The sequence below is a fragment of the Phascolarctos cinereus genome, unplaced genomic scaffold (assembly GCF_003287225.1).
Source record: "Phascolarctos cinereus isolate Bilbo 61053 unplaced genomic scaffold, phaCin_HiC Scaffold_4;HRSCAF=312, whole genome shotgun sequence".
Taxonomy (NCBI): domain Eukaryota; kingdom Metazoa; phylum Chordata; class Mammalia; order Diprotodontia; family Phascolarctidae; genus Phascolarctos; species Phascolarctos cinereus.
The window spans coordinates 132,998,061-133,025,282 of record NW_027555847.1 but is presented as its reverse complement, the minus strand read 5'-3'; the positions used below and the strand labels follow the sequence as shown (position 1 = coordinate 133,025,282).

General features: G+C 41.9%; 1 protein-coding gene across 2 annotated transcripts in view; it reads right to left on the bottom strand.

Moving 5' to 3' along the window:
* Window positions 1–396: 396 nt before the first annotated feature.
* Window positions 397–27,222, bottom strand: part of LMF1 (lipase maturation factor 1) — a 729,514-nt gene continuing 702,688 nt past the window's right edge. For both annotated transcript variants that reach the window (XM_021006793.2, XM_078152596.1), the window contains one exon: window positions 397–638. In XM_021006793.2, coding sequence (XP_020862452.1) covers window positions 464–638 — 175 coding nt within the window. In that variant the 3' untranslated portion in view covers window positions 397–463. The remainder of the gene's footprint in view (window positions 639–27,222) is intronic.

The window sequence follows — 27,222 nt, the reverse complement described above, 5'->3', positions numbered from 1 at the left end:
ACAAGTCTAATGTAATGTGAACAGGTAAAGAAAATCTGAGTGGACCATACTGATCTCTGTGGAAATTTAGGGGTAGGAGGACATGGAGGACCAGTAATAGAGGCCATAAGCAACCAAGATTCTGCATGCACTTCCAGTACTGGGGAGCCCAGGGATGGGGTGGTTGTGGTAGCAGCTAATTATGCTGGAAAACAATCTACAAAGTCTATTGAGGCACAGAGTGACTAAGAGACACGGTATGGTCCAAGGGAAGGCACTGGGGGCTCTGAGACAAGGATTCGGGTTAGAGGTTTCCTCATCTGTAAAATGTGAGGGTTGCGCTGGGTGGTTTCTAAGGTTCCGTCCAGCTTCAACATGGTGTTTTGTGATCCTACAAAATGAAGAGTCAAAGGCAGCGTGGCTTCTGGGCTTTATTAAAAAGCAAGACTTGAAGTATAATGTGAAGACCTAGAGGGTTGTCTTTTTACCCATGCCCCGGCTGAGGCCAATCCCTTGATTTAAAGAAATCCTTCAGCCCCTTGAGACTGACTGCAGGGAAATAGGGGCCAATTCTCTTTCGGATCCACCATTTTCCCTCGGCAGCATGCTTTCCCCCTGGGCGGCTGAACTTATATCTATAGTGTTCTCCTCTGATCCACCTGAAAGAAAAAACAGTTCAGTTTTTACCTGCTTCTGAAAGCCACTAAAGGGGAATCTTATAAGAAGAATGGTGCCTGTTCTTAGAGAAAGCCCAGCAGAGTAAGGGACAGCGCAAATTCCACCCCCACTTCTTCAGGAGAAATCCTCTCCCAATCCCAATGCCTGCCTCATTTTCAGACTCACTGCTGAGATGGTTCCCAAGAAGGAGGATATTATGAGGTCTCTGGCAACCCAACAATTCTCTGAACCTGTCTGAGGCCACCCTTCTCCAAGGGGTCCCAGATGTGACACCGAATCATAATATCCCTTAATTTGAGGGTCACCAAGGAGGGAATTAGGGCCAAGAGGAGCTGCAGGCCCTGCCCAGATCACACAGCTAGTCAGTGGCAAAGGTGAGGCAAGTGTTCCCTTTTCCCAGGAACTGGAAAAAAAATTCAACCTCTCTGCAATCTTGCACTCATGTGAAACCATTTTTCTCAGGGTGCCCCATACCGGCTTTAAATGGCCCATCCTTTATGCTCTTCTCAAGATGTCCTCGTCTGTACCATGTTATCCACTTCAGCCCCTCCCGGCTCCTCTCTACTAACAAGTGGCTGTTGGTTACTCTGCAGCCTGTTGGCCCTCCTCAGAGAGCATCTGTTCCTGGCCTGATCAGAGAGCTGACAGAAATGTAGATTTTCCAAAGTGTAGAAAGAAGTATTCATCAGTCACACAAAACACCCTCCAAGGCACGCATGGTGTACCATTAGCCAGCCCTGTCCTACTCTTTCCTCCTTGATGTATGGCACTGCCGACAAGTGCCAGAAATACAACCTTGTGTTCTGTACTGGAGTTGGACTATTTCAGAGCACTCTACGTTGTTGGCTGGGTAAGTTAATAAGGTCAAGAGCAATATAAAAATGTCAGAGTTATATTACTGCACAATTAATTTACAATTGCTCTGTTCAGCCACTAAACATTACACACACAATTCCAGCAGAATTGGGCTTTAAGTTGGGCTGCTCCACCAGTCTAGACAAACCAGTATGTTGATCACCAGTGGAAAGAGACAGTGTCTGCTGGCTGTCCTACGGTAGTAGTAATCTGCCTGCTCCAGGGTGCAGATATCATCCAGCTTTAGGCAAGATGGGGGAAATGTTACCAATCCAAACCAAAGCAATGGGCATCAGGCTAGATTCATAGTCTCAAATGGCACCAAAGCTTCCATCTGCATTACTCCTCTGAAGTCTTCCTCCATTGCTGGAGCCATCAAGCCAGGAACAGGTCCTGGATTCTCAGAGGCTAAGCCAGTGTGGAGTGAGGAAGATGGTGACTTAAGCAAAGACCCAGGGCTAGTATGGGTCAGAGCTGGGACTTAAGCCTAGGTTTTTTGATTCTAAGACCAGTGTTCTTTCTGCAACACTAAACTACCTTTCTTAAACCTGTATGCTGTGTTAGATTAATCAACAAGCACTTATTAATTGCTTACTATTTGTTAGGCACCAAGTTCTGGGGATACCAATAAAAGGTGAAAAGAGACCATGCCTAAAATGAGTCTATCTTCTAGTAAGGGAGACAACATATACATCAACAATTACATGCATGACAGAAACAGAATAGATGGAAAGTCATCTACAGGGAATGGCCTCCTATGGAAGGTGGTACCTGAAGTGAGAGGAAGAGCACTCCAGGCAGAAGGAACAGCCAATGCAAAGGTAAGGAGATGGAAGACAGAGTATCACATATGAGTATGAGCAAGTAGGCCAGTATGACCAGATCATAGAGTGCATCGAGTGGAGTAGTATATATAGAAGACATGGAAGGATAGCGAGGGATCAGGTTGTGAAGAGCTTTAAGTGGCAAACAGAGGAGTTCATATTTGATCCTGAAAGTAATAGGGAGTTGCTGGAGTTTGAATAGGGGGTTGACATAGTAAAATCTACACTTTAGGATAATCCCTTTGGGTGGAGGAAGGACTGGAGGCAGGGGGACCAATGAGGAGACCACTGCAATACTCCAGGAAAGGTGAGGAGGGTTGGTGTGCATGGAGAGAGGGGAATATGTAGGAGAGATGGTAAAGAGACAGAAATAACAAGATTTGGGAAATGACTGAATGTGGAAAAATAACGTCTATTCCAGGAAAGTCCTTTGTGGTCTCATGTGTCTTGTGCCAAAAAATCCTCACTTATTGTAGACACATGGGAGAGGTTTTATACTTTCATTTCTTCCCTTATCTTTTCCTAGGACCCTTCTGTTCACACACTCTTGCATTCTTTCTAACCTCCTTCACTTTCTTTAGGACATTGTCTTATAGCCCCCTTGTAGGCCTCCCTCCATCTTTTTTCCCCTTTCTTTGGTTGATCTCTTTTCTTTCCCCACAGAACTCCTTCTCAGGTTTTCCTTTTCCACAGCTCCTTACAGACCTCACCTCTGGGGTTGCACAAAGCTGCAGAGTAGGGGGGTTCATGTGTGAGTGATGCCTTGGCAGCAATCTGTTCAACTACACCTTCTTTCTCCCTAGAAGCTTGCTGGTTAACTGCTCTAAATACATTTAAAATCTCCCTGGCTTCTCTGCCCACCACTGCCAACCAATCTGAGTGGGTTTGTTCAAAAACCTGGATTCTATCACTCTAAAGGAGATCCTTCTGCAGCTGTGGTTTAATTATATTCAGGAGTTTTTGTGTTGATAAAAGTCAACTGGGGGGTGAAGTGTTATTCCCAGAGTGTTTCCTGTTAATAATTAAAGTGTTAGCTCAGTTGATGTGAGTTCAGGTGGCCTCCAGGCTCTTTCCTGAGATAACTGGGTGGTGGAGAAAGAAGGCTGTGGAGGTCCTGGCATCTGAGAAACTAGGGCTGCCCCTTTCCACTTTCTTACAGAGCAATAGCAATCATTCTCACTTATGTTGCATTTTCAGATTTAAAAAGAGGTCATGCAAGCATGAGCATTCCTGTTTCACAAATGAGGATGTCTGAGGCATGCAAAGGTAGAGTCACACAACTCTTTGAGTCATTCAAACCCAAATGTTTTGCTTCCAAGTCCAGTAACCTTTCCATTATAATCTGTGGTCTCCCACAGGGTGGTGTGGAGATGGGCTTTGCCCACCTCACCTCTGCCCAACCAGCAGAGCGGCAGCTCTGGAAACACCAGGCCAAGGCTGATAGGGCTGCTTTGCCATGGCCCAAATGTGTAACCTTGGGCAATCTTTCCCCAGTGTGGGACTGTTTCCAACTCTGTATCATGAGGCAATTGGACCACATTAGCGGTTCTCAAACTTTTTAGTCTCAGGACCCCTTACACTCTTAAAAATGACTGAGAACCCTGTCTCCTCTCCCAAAAAGCTCTTGTTTGTGAGGGTTGTGCACTGGCTAAGGCACTGGCTCTGGAGTCAAGAAGATCCAATTTCAAGTCCAGCCTCAGACATGGAATAGTTGTATGACCTTGGATAAGTCATTTAACCTGGCTTCAATTTCCTCATTTGTAAAATGGGGATAATAATAGCACCCACCTCCCAGAGTTGTTATGAATATGAAATAAAATATCTGTAAAGTGATTGTTATTATTATCATTATTATTGTTACTGACTTAAAAGTTCAAATACCTCAGTATTATTATGAAAATAGTTTTGACCTTACAGGTCATGTCAAAGGGTCTCAGGGATCCCCAGGGATATTCAAACCACTCTTTGAAAATTACTGGACTAGATAATCCATCTGTAAGGTCTCTTTAATGGCCTACTTGGGTTTGAGAATCAGGATCATGAAATATACTGGCAAACAGACAGTGAAACACATAATGCAGTCTGCATGGTCATCTGATCAGCCCTTGAAAGGAAAATATTTATCATCAAGAAATTATGTTGTATAAAGCTAAATCCTGTGAGCTTTAAAACAATCAGACAAAAGCTCTATTTCTAAAGGGCAAGTTGCTAAATTCAGATTTTAAATAATAGCTCTGCATATGCTTAAATCACAACTAAGTCTAGCCCTGGGCTGTTTTCTTTATCGTGTGTGTGTGTGTGTGTGTGTGTGTGTGTGTGTGTGTGTGTGTATATTAGGGTGGGGGTATACAGTTCAGTAAATTGTTCCCACTTCCCCCTACTCTAGTGTTCCTTTGACACCCTTTCTTAACACTCAGATGATTCAGATGGGGAATGTGGAGGGAGGGTATGTTGTTCTTGTCAAATGTGAGCTAAGTGTGTGGAGGGATGCAGACTTGGGGGTCAACACATCTGCTTCCTCTGGAATGCAGTGGTAGGAAGGCAGACAGATCAGATATGTGATGGCTTAGTGGAAAGAGCATTTGATGTGGAGTCAGAGGACCTAGGTGCTGGCTGTGCCACTTTCCACCTATCTGACCTTGGACAAGTCATTGAACACCCTTGGGGCTTACAGTCTGCTTATCTGTAAAGTGAGGGGCTTGGGTTAGATCCTCCTAAGGTTCCTTCCACCTTTAAATCTGAGAATCTATATGCAATGGGAAGTCAGAAGGCCTAGACTCAACCTCTTCCACTTACTACCTGTGTAACTTTGGGCAAACAGTCACTTCATCATAGAACAGAGATATGTACATTACTATTCTCAGAGTTGTTGTAAGGATCAAATGTAAAAGAGGCTCTGTAAAATTTAAATTGCTAATTAGAATGTGCTTCTATTATCATAATTATTATTCACCATTATCAAGGGTCTATTGTCTGGAGAACACTGAGTTAGGCACTGGAGGAAGTAAACAAATTAGATAAAACATGATCCCTCAAAAGAAAAAAAAGACACAAGTACAAATAATAGTAATGCAAAATATTACATGAATAAATTTGGTAAAGAAGCATAAAACAAACTTTCATGCGAAGTGTGAGGAGGAAGGTCAATACTGACTGGGGAGGAATCAGCGAAGGCTTCATGAAGGAGGTAGCCTTTGAATAGGGCTTTAAAGGATAGATGAGGTTTCAATAGGAGATGAGGGAGGAGGAAGGCATTCTAGGCATAGGGAAGGGAGGGAGGGAAAGAGAGAGAGAGTGTGTGTGTGTGTGTGTGTGTGTGTGTGTGCACACGTGCTATAGAGGGGAGTGATATGAAATAAGGCCATATGAGGTGATGTCAGAATGTGGAAGGCCTTGGAAGCCTGGCCAAGGAGGTAGCTTTGACTACTATAGAAAAATGATTTATCAATATCACGATTATTATTCTGCTCTCTCCATTCTTGTCTCTAAAAACCCCAACAGGGGACTAGATGTGAAGACTGCACACGAATGGGGACTGTTATGAGTTTGGTGCACATGAATCTAATAACTTCTTAATCTCCCCACTCCCCAATTCCACCCTTGTGAATTTTGAAAAGATAACCTTTAATCTCAGAAAGACAAGGGCCACCAGTTTGGGATGGGGAAGGGAACCAATGAATAATGGGTTGTGATACTGTCTCATTTTGGCTCTACCCAAGGGTCTGTGACCCTTATAGAGATAAGGTCCCAGGGCTCAGAGAACATTAGTTCGGGAGTAAAGATTATCAGACCACTGGATGGAGGGAAGGCAGAATCCTCAAATTTGTCTCTGAGAGACATCTTCCCTCCTGAATTCTCCACCCAAGCCAAGAAACTCTGATTTCCAACAGGAAATTCTAACCAAAGTCACTATTCTCTCCATTACATGTAATAAGATTCAATTTAATAAGCATATATAGAGCAGCTACAATGCATTAGTGCGCTAAGCACTGATGATACAAGACAAAAATGACACAATCCTTCCTTTGAGGAGTGAACATTCTTCTGGAAAGCTGGGCCTTACAGACTGAAGGACTCACACAGATTGACCTCAGGGCCTCTAGGACCAGATCCTCATCTCCTCCAGCAGGACCTTGCAGAGATTTGATCCACAGAAGCAAGTTCTCATGCCTGGTGGTCCCAAGCCCACAGCAAGGTATGGGATGAGCATGGAGAGAAGGAGCTGTTGCCAGGAAGAGGCCCATGCTCTCTGGAGCAGAGGGAGCCCCAGATTTTTGCCCTGGGGGCTGGGCCTGGGATCTCTTGTCAAGAGGATGTTGTGATCATTAAATGGCGAGTGGCCTCAAAGTAGCAATGCTGAATCAGCGGTTACCAACCTATCTACGCCGAGTCAAACTGAAATCGGTGACAACAGCTTTTTAAGTGAAAGCCACAGAGGGCGGAAGCGTAAGAAGTTAGAAACAAAGGGATTCATAGTGAAACTCTTGGCTCATATGCTGCTAGAATTAAAAACATCTTAGTTATTTAGTGAGTCTTTGCTACATAACATGAGCTTTATTTAAGCTATTCTAAGTCTCTTGGCCTCCTCAGACTTCCATTTCCTCACCTGTATATTGAGGGAAAAGGGCCTTTATGACCTCTAGGTTCCTTCCAGCTCTGACACTTTATGACTTAAGTCTAGGACAATATGGCAGTTTATTTTTTTTTAAACAGAAATTTGATTCATACATATACCTCTTCAGGAAAACTACTGTATCAGAAAAAGATATGTAGGCCAGTAAACCTAAATTCTGTGTGACCTCAGGGAAAATCAATTATTCGCTCAACGTCCCCAGGCTACTCTTGAACAACCAGAACTTTAGTTGGGGATGAGTTGCCAATTTGTATCCTGGAAAGGAGTTTCCACACTGGGAGTTCCTCCCATGGACAAAATCACGGGTCTGGACAAAACCAAATGCAAAAGCATCATCTGGAACCCAACTAACATGAGCTCAGCTCAGGGGCAGTTTAGGTGGTACAGCAGATAGAGTGCTGGGCCTGGAGTCAGGGAGACCTAAGTTCAAATCCAGCTTCAGAGACTTTCTAGCTGGGTGACTCTGGGTAAGTTACTTAACCTCCATTTGCCTCAGTTTCTTCATCTGTAAAATGGGAGTACTAATAGCAACTACATCCCAGGATTGCTGTGAGGATCAAATGAAATAATATTTGTGAAGTGGCTAGTGTATTATTAGCTATTATGTTAGCTATCCTTTATTATTATACTTACATAATTATGATTATTATTTCTGAGATGGATGATGCAAATCCCAAGGAAACAAAAAAAAAAATGGAAGCATTTGTGATTTTGTGTAGGGAATTCCTGGTGTGGTGCCTCCCCTTGCTTTGAGTCCAAGTCCAGTGGTTTTCCCACTACACTACGCTGCTCTAAACATCACTTCTTTCTCCTTAAAAAGAGGACCCTATGACCTCATTGTTACCCAGAAGTCTTGGGAGAATTGGTCTATGCCTGGAGAAGACTTTGAGGGCCAGGGATGAAACAAATACTGAGTCCAAAAAGATAATGCTGTCAAGAGCACATTCCATTTTACTACGCAATTGTTTTCTGGCTGCCAAGTAAAACACACATATGAAAAGAAATGACAGGAGGACACATGTTCTGGAACGATTTTATAAACTTTAAATATTTCATCTGTTTTAAAATATTCCCCCCAATAATAACAATTCATCACCAATTCACACTGAAGATTAACTGACTCTCACATCTCAGCTTTCACAATATTAACATTTTTTCTCCCCATAAGTTTGGTAACCCAAAATTGCACCTGAAACTGTTTAAACACTATCATTTTTTTCAACACCTTCTAACTGGGAAACAGATAAGTTGATCTATGCTCACTCCTACAAGAGATTTTTGATCTGGCCTGAGAATGAGTATGGCAAGTCTCAAACCAGCATGTTTTCAAAGTGAGGAGGCCCAGGGAACCCCAGCGAGGTGGGGGAGATAAAGATTGTGGCCATGGAGTCCTGCAGAGGGCCTTTCTGAAGCCTCCTGAGGCATTTCCAACTTAGCTGCAGCCATCCTTGGCAACCAGGGCTTCTATTTTGGAGAGAGACTAAATTATCATTTGTTTACAAGGTCCACCCCAAAGAGAGATGCAAATGTCTAGTGTTTAGAGAGCTGTCTCAAGGTGTGGGATAGTGTAACCTGACATACATTAACAGTCAAGGCAGGGTTTAATTTGTATACACACACCCATCCTGGAACTCCCACCTCCTGTAGTACTCAGCCGGATTCTCTTCTCTCCACACTGGCGCTTTGGGGAATCTTTGCCCTCTTTTCCCCACCCCTCCATTCTACCTGGAAGTAGCAGATCTCACTGCTGGTCCCTTTATAGAGGGCGGGCTGGTCATAACCATGCCATTCAGCTGCTCTTCTCTTGTCCCCAATGCTTACTTCTACCCTACACTCAGTACAGGTGTAACTGGTGGAATTCTCAGTCTCAGTGTCATCCCTCACCTTAACCCCAAACCCATCTCCCTATACCTAGACTCCTGGTTGCTCAAAAACTCCATCCTAATTCTCACTTCCTATCTCTGGGTCCCAGAAACTATGAGTAAGAACAATGACAATATCAGACATTATATAGTGCTTTACATACATGCTGTGAGGTAGGTGTGATTGTTATCCCAGTTCTACAAATGAGGAAACTGAGGCAAAGTGAGACACTGTGTGACTTGCTCAGAGTTATACAGATAGTGGATATCAGGGGAGGGATTTTAACCCAGGTCTCACCTGATCTTGGGTTGAATTCTCTTTCTATTACCCTATGCTTCCTCTCAAAGAAATGCTTAGGAGACTCACTGAGTCTAGAGTTTGCTCTGAAATATACATAGATGAATCTCATTTCAATGCTTGATGTACCCACAGACTCACTATCATGCTCTGCATATGCCTTTGGTTTTCCCTCTAGGGGATTAAAAGGAAAGAGAGGCAGAGGAGAGACCCTTTGTGTCCTTCCCTGATTAGTGCTCATGGTAAAAACTCTGAAGAGGTAAAGGGTCGTGGCCCTCACTGCAAGATGGTTTTCTTTTGTGGTAGGCCTGAGAAAGACAAACTCTGATCCAAACGAGTGTGTAAGAAGAAGCTAGCATGATGGAGGGGAGAGGGTCTTGGCTCTGCCCTTTACTGGCCATACAACCTCTGAAAAATGACTCGGAAACTGAGGCCCACAGAAATCTTGTCTTAGACTACATGACTTCTAAAGTCATTTCCAAATCAGATACTCTGTGATTTACTTAGGTCCATATTCTCCCTCCAATGTAAACTCCTTGAAGGCAGAGGCCTTGTTTTTGTATCTCTAGTGCCTGGCAAAAAGTAGTCGCGATAAATGCTTGTTGAATTGAATTAGCTGATATCTGGAGCCCCCACAGGAAGAATAACAAAGTTATAGGAAGCTGTCCTTGACTGATAAGTGTCTCTTGGGATATTATGCTGGGAGGAGGCCTCAGGCTTCTGCTCTGCCCTCATCTTCTCCAGTTTCCCTCAAACAAAAACCACTTCTTCCCCTCCTCCACCACCACCTCCACAAGGAGCTCCCGTTCCAGGCAATAGGAACCACCATCAGTGGCCCAGAGCTGGGAGAATTCTCAACCCCATTTCCTAACAGGTCGGGAATGGGGATGGGGTGGCAAAATGGACAGTTGCCAATTTTCCTGAAGCTCTGGAAACAATAGAAGAACTGTTTCTGACATTCTAAGCTGGAATTCATACCACTGCAAAGATAGGTATTGATATGTTTATGACACTGCTTTGCACAGAACATGTCAATGGCTTCTTGTGACCTATTCCTATTGGAAGCTCTTACCTGGCAGCTGGGTGCCATCTACCCACCATCATTTGTGATTTTCTAACCCTATACCAACATTATTATGTTATTTCATTTGATCCTCACAATAACCATGTGAGGCAGGTGCTATTATTATCCCCATTTTACAGATGAGGAAACTGAGGCAAACAAGGAGGTGTGTCACAAGAGTCACACAGGAAGTATCTGAGGCAGGTCTTCCTGACTCTCAGTTCTGTGCTCTGTCCCCCGTGTCACCCAGCTGCCTTTTGTCCTTGCCTTCGGCTGGAATACCGTCTCCCTCCCGCCTGTTTAATTCCTGTCTTTTAAAGCCCATCTCAAATGCCACCTTCTCTGGGAGTCTTCCTCCTCTGGACTTCACGTATCACTCTGCTTGTTCTTTCACAGTACAGTTACTATGTATTATATACATTACACAACATAGATTTATGTACATTTGGATAGGTGTATAAATGTACGTATATATGTGTGTATCCCTATCCAGATATCTCACCACGAAGGTTGCTATAGATCTTCCTTCCAACTGCTTCCTTCTGACTGATTATTCTCAATATGACACACATATCTAGTGAAGGCTTGAGAACCTTACAACAAGCAAACCCACTACAAACACAGGTTAATTTTGTGATGGGGCCTGGATGGGTAATTTGACCTTTGCTTTCACAAACAATGATCCTGATATTAGCTGATCAACAAAAATTGAGAGAAATCAATGGAGGCTTCCCTGTGCTTGCTCAGACCATCCCCTAAGCCTACAATGCTCTTACTCCCCTTGTAGAATTCTTAACCATCCTTTAAAACCCATCAGAAACACCCCCTCCTTCTCTTATCGCCACAGTTGTCACTGACTTTTTTCCTCTTGGACTTGGCGTAGTACTATGCTTTCTCCACTCTTAACATTTTTACCTTCTGTTATTTGTGTAACTGGTATATTCCCCTAATACATACATACATATATATATATATATATATATATATATATATATACATATCTATAAGCTCCTTGAAGGCAGGGGCTGTGACTTCTTTGTATGCTGAGTCTTGCCCATTGGCCTAACACAGTGTTAAACACACAATAGAAGCTTCGTAAATGTTTGCCGGACTGAAAAGAATAAGTGGAAAGTAGAGATCTTTAGGTGGACAAACAGCACTTTACTGATAGCATGAGAAGGCCATTAGCTCAGGATAGGTCACAGCTGCCCAATGGTCCTGGGGGGGGGGGACTCTGGGAGAGTTAATGAATCTCACGTGGTTTTAACTCACCCAGGTTCACCAGAGGAGCAGCCTCCTCACCTGTTCTAAATGACCGGATTCTGTGCTTAACCAGATGACTCTTGAAACCTTTACACATGGGCTCTGCCTCCTTGTTGACCCTCACCACATGGCTTCTTCTTGAGCCAAAGATTCTCAGACCAGGGAGGGAGCAGACTGAATGATAGCCGTGCATCTCCCAGGGGAAGATGACTAGGAAATACAAATGATAAATAATTTTGAGTAATTTAGCAAAGTGCAGCCGCAAAGATGAAACGTGGCTTCAAACAACAGGCCTCATGGCCCTAATGATTCATTCCCTCCTGCTGTAGGAGAAGATGCAAGATTTCCTGGCTGCACCCTGGGCAAGGCTGGGTTATCTGGATAATGGTATTATCAAATGAAATGCAGGGTGGGTGTGCAAGCAGTGGGTGATTGTGGGTTATTTTGGTAACCCTAGCCCTGGAATTCAAAGCCAAAAGCATGCCACAGGGGAACCCCCAGTGTTATTTCAGCTCTGGCTGCTGAACTGGGAGTTCAGGGGCAGCCTAGAGGCTGAGGAAAGGGGTTGGACCTTGAACATGAGTGCCAGGGGCAGAAAAATACCATCTGCATAAGGCAAGCTGTTCCTGGGTGTAGGGGCACACACACTCCATCATTCCGGCCCCTTCAGCTCCATGAAATCATGTGGTCAGTGGGAAAGAAAGCTCTAAGAGTAATAAGCACCATTTCTTCAATCAATATCCCCCAATTCATGCTGCCAGATGCCCAGTAGCAGCTGTGCCACTGAACTTTTGTGATTCTCTCATATATCAGACTATTATGACGTCTTCCAACTGTACGTGTTAAAAATTAGCAGCAATATTCGAGTTGTTACGATTGGAGCTTAAATCTCTCAGACAGCTGTAATTAGTTCCAGAGGGCGCAGCTGTCTCCTGCTAACAGCTGAAAGCTTTTTGGAGGGAAAAAACAGGAACCGTGTTTTCTGTCAGAATTAATGGTTGACAGGGTGACAGGGGAGGGTATAAGCCAAAACATGGGCTCTCTCTCTTTCTTTCTTTCTCTCTTTCTTTCCTCATTTCTTTCTTTCTATTTCTAGATTTTCTGATTAATTGTAATTCAATGACTTGAGAGATCACTAGAAAGCAACAGTTCATTAAAGAAACAAATGTAAGAAAAAAGCCTTTTCTATGGCTCTGTGTTCGAGGAAGATCCCAGTTCCAGGCTGGTCTAAGAAGCATGGAAGTTTGATGGGTCATAAAAATACTGCACACCCCCACCCTTCCTTTTCTTCCTTTCATGGGTATCTAAGATGAGCTATGACTATTTAATTTCCTTCCATTTGGTGAGAGGCTTAGAGATGAGGTCCATTCCTAGCCACCTAGGAATGTCTTTGAAGTTCCATCAGTAACCCATTGAAAACTAGAGTATGTAGACATGTCCTGCTTCTGCAAACAACACTGCATTGCCTAGTGGTACAATAATCCCTCCTCTACACTAGCAGCAGGAGGTGTGAAGGCTACCCTGGGATATACCTGTCTCAACAGACTATAATCTTCATGGGACTGTGGAAGTCCATGGGTTACTGCTGAACCATCACACGGCATTATAGAATAGGTAGATAGATGTCTTATTTTAGAAGACTTTACCAGGCCATGTAAAAGGCGCTACAAAAATCTAGATGTCACTGCCTCTATGAAGCCATCTACAATCTCCCCAAAGACAAAAATCTCCTCCCCTCTTCAAGGCCTCCAAATAGCTGCCAGAGTGATTGTCCTAAAGCCCAGGTTTGGCCATGTCATTCTGACTGCCTTTCTGTTTGGCATTTACAGCCCTTCACAACCTGGCACTAACCCCCCCTTCCAGTCTCATTATACATTGCTGCCTTTCCCTACAGTTGAGCTAGACTTGCCTTCTTGTTCTTCACAATGGCTACCATCTCCTGTCTCTGTGCCCTGGAATTGGCTGTCTTCCATGCCTAGAATGCACTTCTTTCTCACTTCCACCTCTCAGAATCCCTGGTTTCCTTCTAAGCACCCTAGCAGCTAGTGTCTTCCCCTTTATCTTGTTTAGTTTCTAAATATACATTATGAACAAGCAGGATTTACAGCAGGAATGCAAGGTTGTTTCGGTAATATAATAGATCATATTAATAACAAAAATGATCAAAACCATATTCTATCAATGATTGTAGAAAAGGCTCTTGATAACAATACAACACTCATTTCTGTTAAAAAACACCCTACTAAAAAGCATAGGAGTAATTGAAGTTCTCTGCAATATTGTAAATAGTATCATTCTAAAGCCAAGAGCCAGAAATATTATAATATCGATAAATTAGAGGCTATTCCAAGAAGACCAGGGATAAAGCAAAGATGTCCATAATCACAACTAATTTTTTTTAACATAATGCCAAGAAGTGTTATCTATAGCAACAAGACAAGAGAGAAAATTGAGGGAAAGTGTATAGGCAAAGAGAAAACTTGCCAACTCGAGCTCAAATAACACTGGAGTTTCCCTTGTGGCATGGCATTGGTCTTGAATTACAGTTCTAGAATTACTGAAATAACTCATAACCAGCCTTTGCTTGCATACTTACCTAGACTTTCATAAGATACAACTGTTATCCAGATAATCCAATAGTGTCCAGGTTTTGCATAAGGTACTGGAGGCTAGTGAGGTCCATATAAATGATAGATTTCTCTGACTGCCCTTGGGAATTCTTGGTGGTGCTAGTTAGTCAGTCTAGGTAAGGAAAGGGTCTTTAACACACATGACCTGGCCAATTTCAATCACTGGGATGAATTGTGAATTGTGAGATGGAGTGTTCTATATACAGACACTACGTATCTTTATAAGAAAAGACTATAAGGTCCTTGATTCTGATAATGAGACTGAGGGTGGTTTAAAGAGTGAAATTAGAATGTGCCCTCTTCCTAGTTCCTATATAACTAAAAATATGCAAGAATCACTTAATAAGCTGTGCCTCATTTTATTCTTAACAGTTCTTCAAAACCCAACCTAAACGTTACCTCCTCAAGGAAGCTTTCTTCAACCTTCTCACTGAGTACAGAGCTTTCTCCTCTGACCACTTTGGCATTTTTTGGGGGGGGGCAAGACCTATGATTTTATTAGTATAAGCAAATTCCTTTGCAGGCGTTCTCTCACTGATACAGATTGGCAATTTATAATTTTAGAGAATTGATGGATTACTGAGAGATTAAGTGACTTACCCATGATCACATGATCAATCTACATGCAACAAGGGAACTTCTGGCTAAGATGGTGCGGTATTAGGATCTAGAAGAACCCATTTCACTCATAAAGCTCTAAAATTGTACCAGAAGAAACAACAATAAAGAAAACCAGAAAGAAATTAGTATGAGATCCTCTATCCAGTCACTTCACAAGGAGACCTTCAGAAACCTATAAAGACTGTGAGCAAAAACAAGTCAAGGTAGGCAGAAGCAGAAGACGGAGACAGGACCAGAGAGGCGCCTGGTGTTGGCTAGCCTGAGCCACAGTAGGAAACAAGGCCAGACCAGTGTCTAGTCAGCTCAATGCCTGGGCAACCCTGCTTGAACCCTATCCCATGCCCAGGTGGTGAAGTATTCAAGCAGCTTGTACTTGCAGGCAAACATGAAGGAACTCCTGCAAAGGGAAGTGAGCAGAACCATGAGAATAGTATATACAATTGTGAAGATAAGCAAAGAAAGATTTAAGAACTCTCATTCTATTTATTTAATGACCAATCAGGGTTCTAGATACAAGGGTTCCCAAAGTGGGTGATACTGCCCCCTGAGGGGCACTGGAATGATCCAGAGGGACAGTAGTCGCCTTGAGTTTAATTGTGGGGCATTGAATAAAAATAAGGGGATAGTGGAAGCATAAGGAAAGAAGAGAAGAAAATTTTGAAAAACTGTTCATACATGTTTCATCTGTTGTGTAACAGAGTTAAAGTTGTAGTGATTACATTATTTTCCAAATAAATGCAAAAAATTCAAGTTATAACAAATTGGTGATCAAGTGTGCTAACAGGTCTTAACAAGCAAGTGCTGGCAGGGAAGTGTAGCAGGTGAGCATATCTCGCATTGTTGGGAAGTCCAGCATGCATCCACAGGAATATGTGCATATAATGACTTGTTTACAATACGATCCTATAAGATTACATGACACAATATTGCATCATCAAAATTTCAATGAAGGAAAACCCCACAAATTTACAATAAATTATTAAGTTTAAGATGCGTCATTTAAAAATACTTTATATTTTTTGAAATGATGAAAATTTAAAAAAACAAACCATTAAAGGGTTAAAGAAAGTAGATTTCTGGGGGTGAGGAGGAGAGGGAGAGAGGCACTGTGTAATTTATTTTTGAAAAGGGGGTGGTAGGCCAAATAAGTTTGGGAACCTCTGTTCTAGAAGAATCTTATCTCCTATCCAAAAGGTGATAGTTTCAAGGAATACAATGAAGTATAAATTTTTAGAAATGGCCAAAGTAGGAATTTATTTTGCTTGCCTATGCATATTTATATAAGGGTTTTGTATTTCATTCTTTGTTTTTCAAAGGGAGGAGAAGTGAGAAGGGAAGGAGGAATTGTGATAGGACTGGCTAAAATAAAATGAAAAAGAAGAGAAAGAGAGTAATTCTTTTTAAATGCACAGAAGAGAACAGAAGGAAGGCCAAGAGGAAACAGGGATAAATAGGAAAGCTTTGAAAGTTACATGATGAATTTATTATATACTCAAAAAGGAAGAGTAAGCTGTATGTTAATAGAGATTTAGTTTCATGCTCAATCCTTTAATTTTCTGTTTAACTTTATATACAGAAATGCTAATTTTATTTGGTGTTTATTAAGTTCAGAATAAAAAATAATCAAATTTGATTGATAAAAAATATCAGTAATTTAAATCAACAAGAATGGCTAGGATGACTCAAAGGCACAACCTGAACCCGGGTCTTCATGACTTCAAGGCTATTTGCAATACATCGTCTCTTAACCAGTGCACTCATCATGTGACGTTTATTATAGCGATCTGTGTCCCATCACTCTCCTATACTTCAAGTTATCTGAATCGTGTTATTTCCCTGAAGGCTTAGCCTTAGCAAGGCGTAGTTCATTTTAAACAACAGGTCCACCTAAAGAGCCCTCCCCCGATTTCTCTGTTGCCCTTCTCATGTTCTACCATGTATCATACATACTGGTATATGTAAAATACTCTGGGGCACCACACTTTCCCATTTATGAAGTACTTGCTACATGCAAAGCTCTGTAGGAGATACAAAGGGAAATCAGACACTATCACTGGTCCTGGATGAAACACGGTCACAAGTATGATGTAAGGTAGAACCTGAGAAGGGTAAAGGAGAGACCCAAACAAATCAGCACAAAAATAAATTTCAGAGGGAGGATGATGACTTTTATCTGATGGATGCAATGAACGGGGCAGCAGATCCCTAAGATAAGGCTTCTTAGGTGGGCTTTGAAGGAAAAAAAGAATTTCAACAGATGGAGATAAGGAGGTAGTTCCTTTCATGTAGGAAAAAGCAGGATGAGCTCAAGAGCCAGCTAGGAGTCCATGTGGTTGGAAAACAGATTGCCTGCAGGAGAACAACGAAATAAGGGCTTGAAGGCAGCATGGATCCAAATACGTCTCAGGCTTACATGTCAGCTAGGGAATTTGTATTTTATCCTGGAGGTAAGTAGTGGAGATTCTGAGTTACAGATCAGTAATAATGAATAAGAGCTCACCTTTCTATAGTACCTTCAAGGTTTACAAAGCGTTTTCCTCTTAAGAGGTGGTGTGGTATAATGGATAGAGAGCCAGCTTTGGAATCTAAAGACCTGAGTTTGAGTCTCATCTCTAACTCACTGGTTGTGGGACTCTAAGCAGTCACTTAACATCTCAGCCAGCTCTCTAGGGTTATACGTTTCAGAGAAGGGGCTGGTCTGCTGGTACGGGGAGATGCTTCTCCGGGAGTTCCCTATACCAACAGAATCACTTGTCTGAGCCTCCTTAAGTAGGATCTGTCTCTCAACAACCTGATGAGGTCAGGTGGTCAAACAACCATAAAAGGCATCACCTCGCCTATCCCTTTCATTGAAGAAACTCACAAAAGTTGTGATTTATCTAAGGATTAGTAATAGAGGTTGAGCCTGGAGTCAAGAAGACCCGAGTTCAAATCTAGCCTCAGATACTTACTAGCTGTGTGCTCCTGGGCACTTAATCCTGTTTGCCTCAGTTTCCTCATCTGTAAAATGAGCTGGAGAAGGAAATGGCAAACCACTCTAGTATCTTTACTAAGAAAACCCCAAATGGGGTCATGGAGAGTTGGACATGACAGAAACCATTTAACAACATTACATTTTGGGTTAGAAGACTCAAATTCAAATACGGAATTTACCACCTACTACCTGTGTGATCTCAGGAAAATCACCTAACTTCTCTGGACCTTCTGAAAAGAAGGGGCTGGACTAGATGACCTCTAGAATTCTTTCCAGCTCTACATATACGATTTTATGATTCTTTTTACCGAGTCTGTTCCCAGACAAATTTTGGCTGATTTGCAGTTAAGAATGCTCTCAGAAGCTGGTCCCAGGGCCTGAGATCATGTCTTTGTGTGAAGCCAACCGCCTCTCCCTGCTTTCCTCTGTTTTCCACAATCTTCCCTATGTGACAGCACGGCATCATAGAGGAAGATGCTGGTCTGGCAGTTAAGAGACCTGTATCTGAATCTTAGCTCTGATACTTACTGCCATTTGACTAGGGGGCGAGTCTTTTCTCTGCTGTGAAATGCACAGAATGGTGATAATATTTGCCTCCATCTGCCTCACAGGGTGCTGGGAATAAAGAATTATGCAAACTTAAAAATCCTGTAGCCACCCCGCCCCCTGTAGGATCCGCTGTAGGATCAGCAGAATCCTAGAGGATATTTCTTTTGAAGCCCTTTTCATTGGAAGACACAGAAACGAACAGAAGACACAGAATGCTTTCCGTATGATATCTGTTCTTAAGAGATGAAGTTTAGCTAAGAGACTGTCACCCTTATTTCGTGAAGCTCACAGCTCAGTATTTCAAAGACCTTCATGAAATCTGACCAACAGACTTGGGCCATTTGGAAGAAGCTAATGCTCTCTTTAGAAGTGGCATACCCTGCAAATGCTTTTGGGATCAACACTTCAAGATCTTAGAGGTCATCTATTCTACCCCGTCTCATTGACAGATGAAGAAAATGAGGCTCAGAAATTAAATGACAGGCCCAAAGTCACAGAAGTAATGAGTTAGAAGAGTGGAGATCACAGAACCACAGCAACTTTTTGAGTCTGGAGGGACCTCAGGGGCATCTTGGCCAGCCCACACCACAAAGGACAACTACTCCAACTACCAGACACCAGAGTGCAATCATCTAGCCCCTTTTGGAAGGCCTCCAATTAGGAGGAACTGACCACCTCTTGAGGCAGCTTATGCCACTTTTAGACAACCCTGGTGGCTAGGGGGTTCTCCTTGACATCAAGCTTAAATCTGCCACTTATCAGCTTCTAACTGTTTCTCTTCATTTGGCCCTTTGGGACAAACAGAATAAGGCTCTCTTCCACATGATGGCCTTTGAAATACTTAATGACAGCTATCACAATCCTCCTGAGTCTTCAAGTTAAACTTTCCCAAATCATTCCACTTATCTTTTCATGACATGGATGCAAGTGCCATTACCATCCTAGTTACTCTCCTGTGAATGCTTTTTTGCTTATTGATGTCATTCTGAAACTTTGGCATCCAAACTGAACATAGTCCTTTTGATGTGGTCTGCCCAGGGCAGAGAACAGAAGGACTCTCCTCATCTCACTCTTGGAAGCTATTTTTGGCTGTCACATCCCAATGCTGATTCATATTCCAATACAACCTCCATATCTTTTTCAGATAAACTGCTGTCTCACCATATTTTCTCCATCTATAGTTATCAAGTTGATTACTTGAACTCATGTATTATTTTACACTTACCCCCATTAAATTGCATCTTACTCAATCCAATCCAGTACTCTAGCCTGTTAAAATATTTTTGGATGCTGATTCTATCCTCCAGTATGTTAGCTGTCCCTCTAAATTTCATGTCATCTGAAAATTCAATGATAATGTCACCTTTCCCTTTAACCCAGTCACTGATAACAACAGAAGGCCAAGCATAGATGTCTAAGGCACTGAGATTTGAACCCATATCTTTTTACTCCAAAGCGAATGCTTTGGTGGTCAGTGTCCCAGCTTTCTATAGCTTGAGCACCCCCCAGCATCCTTGCTCTACAAGGGCAGAAAAGCTATGTACATGTATATAACTGATTGTCTAGGTGGAAGTAAAGGATTTTAAAAAATCAAATAAACTTTGTTTTTCCTTTGTTACTGGCACAGCACTTTAAAGCATATCCTCATTTCTTAAGTGGCAATAGTAATAGTTTAATCTGTGATGGGTAACAGTTTTATGAATTATCCACTGGACAGCCATGTTGGTCACATTTCACATCTATAAATATCGATTTCCATCAACTACAGGCTCACACCCAATTAAGCTGCACATTCAACAATGTTCTCATTTTTAATCAGTCACCTGTTTTTCATTTTAAGTTTATCACACTTGGGGGAAAAAAAAGCTAACCTTTTTTTTAGATGTAAAGAAAGCTACAAACATCAGCCTAAGAAATTTCATTTTGAGGCATTAACTCATTTTGAAAGTCCCTTGGCTATTTGAGGTGTAGAGTTTCCATTAGCAGAACAAAATCCATGAAGTCGGAACTTCACATCCTTATGGAAAACAGTCCCTTCCCCTAATTATTTAGTCTAGCAAGGAATGAAAATAATTAAGTCTCAAAATCCCCTTTTAGAAAGGGGCATCAAGAGGGGGAAATGAAGATTTTTCTACCTAGCTACTGAAAAACAGGACCATCCTGCGCCAAGTAATGCCAGTAAGGTATAATGGAAAGATCACACTAAGCAGAGTCAGAAAAACTTGGTTGGAATTACACCTCTGGCCTTACCAGCTGTATGACCTGGCAACCTACTTAACCTTTCTAAGCCTCAGTTTCCTTAACAGTAAAATGGGAAAACCTGCTTTATCTACTTCACAGGATCAGTATGAGAGAAGTACTTTATAAATCTTAATGTTTTACAGAAGTGGAAGCTATTGCTGTTAATAATAATACTTAAATATCTGGATAGAAGGCCTGTGGTATGAATTGTGAGGCTCAATAAAGGCTTTCCCCTCAAATTCTTGATTTGTTTCATATAGTGTCTGTTTAAAAACAACAGTAGTAGTTTTACAATCTAAGTGTATTATGAGTGACAATTGTAATTGTTAAGAAATAGCTTCAAAATTAGAAACCATGCTTCACACATTGATATTTTTCATCATTTATCAGAGGTAAGACAGGCATCAAGGCACATATGACAGAATGCTGGATTTGGAATCAGGAAGACTAGGGTTCATTTGTGAACTTTGACACTAGCCATGCAACCCTGGGAAAGTTACTTTTATGGGTTTCAAGTAAGAACTGCACATTTATCTGTAGACCAAGTCACAGAGAGGTGAGATCTCTATCAGTGAAATCACAGGTGTCTTTCTCACATGAATCATACAGGCCTTACTGTCCTACTAACATCCCCCACCGACAGGGACTAGGGGATGTTGGCAAAGCACTTAATGAAAAGGTGTTGGGAGTAAAGGAAGGCTAGAATTCATGATCTTGTTAAGGTTGGATCTTACCTTAATCTCCTGTAGGCCATGGCAATTCCCAGCCAGAGATAAAAGCCTGAAGAAGATATGTTACAAGAAATAGTCATGGGGAAATTGTGCTGGACTAGACATATTAGAATTCTAGTTCCAGCTGTGTGTTTGACTCATTACTTGACCTTGAAAAAACTAATTCCTATTCTTGTGCCTCAGTTTTCTCTCTGTAAAATTAGGGGATCAGATTGAATGATCTTATAAGGCCCCTTCTAGATGTACAAGTCTATGATTATATCTTATCTTGGGAGGTCCCCCCACTAAAATCTTCCTTTGCTGCACTGTGTCAGGGTGATGTGGAAGGGATCCTGGACTCCTGCCATACAAAGACCAGCCTAAGTTCAGAGATGCTCATCTTCAGATATTTGACCAGCTTGGCCAAGGCAAATCATGACACATGGATAGATTACAGTCTTCATTGATGAAGGAACACCACCAGTACTCCCAACACCAGTGAGATCATCTATTTTTCAAAACATCAAGTTATTTTTAAGAGGTAGGTTGCATAAATGGTCTCATTCTCAACCTTCCCTGAGATATAACTACATGGTCTTGGAGAGGTTAAGTTTGATGACATGTCTCAGCAAGTGTACAAGGTGACGCCACAGAAATTCATCACAGGGGCACGTCATTGGCCTTATTGTCCAGGAGGAAAAGTTGGATAAGATAGGACTGAAGATAAAACACTGAACATGGTAAAGTGGAATGAGCCAATTTGGAGTCAAAGGACCTGGGTTTTAATTTCAGCTTGCCTGCATTGCATTGGATAGCTTCAAACATTTCTTCCAGACCTAGGTCTATGATTTTGTGATAGCTCAGACCAATGTGTCATAGGACAAGGGACATCATAGGCCTTAAGACACAGAACACTGATGTTAGTGTCATTATGAAGCTGACTATGAAGTCACTGCCCTATGTAACCTGTTATAGCGTTTGTTCCTTTTCATTTTGCATGCACGTGCTATGTGCACACATGTACACTCATCTATTCCCGCCCAATAAGTATTTATGTGCGAGGCACTGTGTCGGGTGTTGGGGTTATAAAGACAAAATGAAAAACGGTTCTGGTTCTCAAGCAGTTTATGTTCTGCTTGTACCACCTCCCAACTTAATGCTTAATAAACCCACATTTGCTACCCTTACCTGGAGGGTGGCTAAAAATGGAGTCACAAACCTGATCTCCATGGATGGGTGATATGGTTGATGTTGCCTTTATAGAATCTTTCTTGGAAGTCTTAACCTTTTTCAGGTATTGCTCAGGTCTTAAGGGAACTCAGCAGAGCACCGGTGGTCACAATATTAAAAAAGAGCTAACTCTGAGAAATCTGGGACTCCAGACCTGGCTGTTATCACCAGCCTTCCTCTTCCTCCTCTCTCATCCCCTTATTACGTAACTTGCTCAAGATACACACAAAGTATACAGCAGAGTCTATGATTCTAAATCCAATGCTTTTTCTAGTATATTATGAGACCTCCTACAATTTTTTCCCCCTATGATATGTACTATGCATGTTACTGGATTATTATTAACAATATTTTCTTTGGTTCAGATATGTGATTTTATCAGCATACACAACTTCTGGTGAGAATGTTCTCTCTACCAACACAGACTGGCAACTCATTTATATATAAATATAAATTTACACACACACATATATACATACACACAAATACACACATAAACATACCCATGTATCAAAGAGTGACCTAAGAGACAAGTAGTTAAGTGAGGTGCCCACGGCTTTACAGGTAGTATATGTCAGAAGCAAAATTTGAACTCAAGTCTTTCTGATTCCAAGGCTGGACCTATATTCATTATTCCAAAGAATTACAGAAGCTTAAAATTCTACAACTGGAAGGAAACTCTGTACCCATTTAGTCTGACCCCCATTGACAAGAGGCATTCCTACTGTAACATACCTGAGAAGTGGTCATCCAGTCTCTGCTTGAAGACTTTCACTGAGGAGGACTACCTCTTGTTATGGCATTCTACTTCATTTTTGCAGCTCTAATTGTTGGTAAACTTTTTTCCTGACATCAAGCCTAAATTGGCTTTTTTGGCCAACTTCTACCCATTATTCCTGGTTCTGCCCTTTGGGACCAACCCTCCCCAGCCCCAGTTTAATAACTCCTCCAGATGCCTGAAGATCGCTATATTCCCATCCCTTTCATCCCTGACCCTTTGAGTCTTCTCTATGCTAATCAAAATTAGATTCTTCAACAATCCCTACATGACATGGACTCAAGGTCCTTTACCATCCTGGTTACGTTTTTTTTTTTTGCATATTTTATTAATTTATTTTGATTTATCAACAGTCACTTCCATATTCTTTTGAGTTTAAAATTTTTCTCCCCCTTCCTCCCCACCACCCTCCCCAAGAAGGCGCACAATCTGATACAGGCTATACATTTACATTCCTATTAAACATATTTTCACATTAGTGAAGTTGTAAGCAAAAATTAAAAACAATAGGAGGAACCATCAGAAAGAGGAAACAAAATTCAATAGAAGAGAAAAAAAAGATAGCGATTCAACTTTCACAGTTATGATTACTATGTGTCTTTTTTCTCCATCCTTTTCCCTGTTTATGCTTTTCTTTCTCCTCTCTCCCTTCCCTGCCTCTCCAGTACTTTGCTTTTGACCAACACCTCCTTCAGTCTCTCCTCCCTTCTATTATTCCCCTCCCCCCCTTCCCCTTCACCTCCACTGCTTCTTCCCTCCCTTCCATCCCCCCTCCCTTTTCTTTCCCCTTTTCCCTCCTACTGCTCATAGGGCAAGTTAGATGTCCATACCTAACTGATTATGTTGTTCCCTTCTTGAGCCAAATCTAATGAAAGCAAGGTTCAAACAATGCTCACCCCCCCTCCCTTCTTTCCCTCTGCTGTAATAGGATTTTTTGTCTTTCCTGTAATGTAATTTACCCTTGTCTGCCTCCTCCTTTCTCAGTACATTATTTTCTTTTTTTTTTTAAGGCAGTTGGGGTTAAGTGACTTGCCCAGGGTCACACAGCTAGTAAGTGTCAAGTGTTTGGTTTGAGGCCGGATTTTAACTCAGGTACTCCTCATTTCAGGGCCAGTGCTCTATCCACTGTGCCACCTAGCTGCCCCTCTCAGTACATTTTCTAAGATCAGACTAATCCACTTACTTGGATCCACTTAACCCACTTGATTAGATTTTTTTAAAAACATTGCATCAAAATCAACTAATATCCACCCCCTTTATGTATACTCCTTTAACATGGTGTAATAACAATATAGTTCTCAAGAGTTGCAAGTGTCATCTTCCCTTGTAGGGATGTAAACAGTCTGCCCTTACTAACAACATTTTGTATCTTTTTGTCCCATTTACCTTTTTATGTCTTTCTTGAATCTTGTACTTGAAGATCAAATTTTATGTTGAGCTCTGGTCTTTTTATGAGGAAGGTTTGGAAGTCCCCTATTTCGTTGAACATCCATCTCCTCCCTTGAAAAATCATGCTCATTTTTGCAGGGTAGTTGATCCTTGGCTACAATCCAAACTCCTTTGCCTTACAGAATATCATGTTCCACACCCTGCAGTCTTTTAATGTAGAAGCTGCAAGGTCCTGTGTAATCCTGACTGTGGTTGCATGATATTTAAATTGTTTCTTTCGGGCTACTTGCAGCACCTTCTCTTTCATCTGGTAATTTTGGAATTTTGCTATTATATTCCTTGGCGTCAATTTGGGATCTCTTTCAGGTGGTGAGCAGTGTATTCTTTCTATGGCTATTTGCAGTTTTCCTTTATGATTTCCTGAAAGATACTGTCCAGGCTCTTTTTTTCGTCATGATTTTCAGGTAGTCCAATGATTTTTAAATTGTCTCTCCTGGATCGATTTTCCAGGTTGGTTGTTTTACTGATGAGATATTTTATGTTTTCATCCATTTTTTCATTTTCTTGTTTCTGTTTGAGTGATTCTTGCTCTCTCATAGTCATTAGTTTCCATTTGTCCAATTCTAGTTTTTAACAGATTGTTTTCTTCTGTTAGTTTTTGTACTTCCTTCTTCACTTGGCCAATTGTGTTTTTTAGGGACTTGTTTTCTTCAGTGTACTTTTTTTCCAATTGGCCAATTGTATTTTTTAAGGACTCTTCTACCTCTCTCATTAGACTTTTAAAATCCTTCTTGAGCTCTTCTAAGAAGGCTTTTTAGGCTTCAGACCAATTCACATTCCCTTTTGATGTTGCAGATATGGGTTTGTTGACAATGGTGTCCTCTTCAGAATTTCTGTCTTGATCTCCACTCTTCTCATAATATGAATCTATGGTATGTTTCTTTTTACTCATGGTTTCTTTATTCCCTGGCCTTTAAAGGGACTGAGCTCTCCTGCTGGGGAACAGAGGGCACTGACCCAAGCTTCTTGTGTTGGGAGCCTAGGTTTTGGTCACTGGCTTTGTGTGCTCTGGCCTCTTAAGTTGGCAACTGGAGGCTATAGGGTTTTGGCAGCTTACCTCATGTTGGGCTGGAATCAGCAAGGCTGGAACTTTCAGGCAATTCTAGGTTGCCTGCTTTTCCTTTCCTTTAGCTTTCTTCAGCTCCTTTTAGATGGGTGCTACAGGGTGTTTATCTGCCTGGGGCCCCTTGCAATGCTGCCTCCCTCCTTTCTGCTAATGCACTGGGAGATTCCTTTGTGGTAGAGTGCCGAGGCACCTGGTGGTTTTCTGAGCTGGTTTCCCCAGGTTCCCCTGTCCTCACTGAGGCACTTGGAGGTCCAGGTGTTGGTGTTTGCTTGCTCTACCACCTGAGCTTCAGGATCTCCTCCTGGTTGACAGTTGGAGGCTGTAGGGTTCTGACAGCTTACCTGGTGTTGGGTTGGAATCAGCAAGGCTGGGACTTTAGGAAGACTCTAAGTTGTTTTCTTCAGCTCCTTTCAGATGAATGCTGCAAGGTGCTTATCTGTCTGGGGCCCTTTTGTAGTGCTGCTTCCGTTATTTTTGCTGAGGCACTGAGAGACCTGTTTGCTGGGCTGCTGCACTGCTGCTCCCCATCTTTCTTCTAGTTCAGCTGTTACAGGGTTTTTTTTCCCCCCTAAGGTGATATTTTCTGGGTTTTCAGAGGTTGATAGGCGAGAATGAGAGCGACTACCTTTTTACTCCGCCATCTTGGCTCCCAGAAGTGGAAATTCTGGTTACCTTCTTCTGGAGGCTCTACTTATTAATGTTCTTAAACCATAGCACCAGAACTCTACATAGTACTCTAGATGAGGTTTGACAAGGACAGAATACGATGGGATGATTAGCTCCCTAGGCTTTGAAACCGTGCCCTTCTTATGCACACAGCCCAAGGTCATATTTGCCTTTTTGGCTGCCACACATGCACTGTTGACTCATATGGCATTTGCAGTCCACTAAAAACTCCAGATCTTTTTCAGAACAACTGCTGTGTAACCATGTTCCTCCATATTGAACATATGAAGTTGATTATTTGATCCCAAATGTAAGACTTCGCTTTTATCCCTTTTGAGTTTCACCTTATTAGATTCAGCTCAGTATTCCAGGCTGTCAAGATCTTTTTGGATCCTGATAATCATCCACTGTCTTAGCTCTCCCTCTTATCTTTGTGTCATTTTTAAAGTACAATCTGCAGGTGTATCTATACCTTTATTCAAGCTACCTCATTAATAATATTAGTAAATAATAATGGAAAATATATAGGAGAATGATGGGAGATTGGGCTGGAAAAGCAGGCTAAGATCAGATAGTAGAGAACCTTCCATCCCACATATCCCAACTAATAGGCATCTTCCTAATGCACAGGACTGACCACACTATTTATTCCCTTTCTCAAAAACATGCAATGATGCCCTACTTCCTACCTATGGAAGCATGGTCACAGGGAAAGAGCATCAAATTTGGAATGCAAGCAACTAAGCCCTTTGAGACTCAGGTTCCTTACCTACATAAAGTAGGTATAATTACATTTGCACCGTTTACATCACATAGCTATTGTGAGGATCAAAAGACACAATTTATGTTCAGG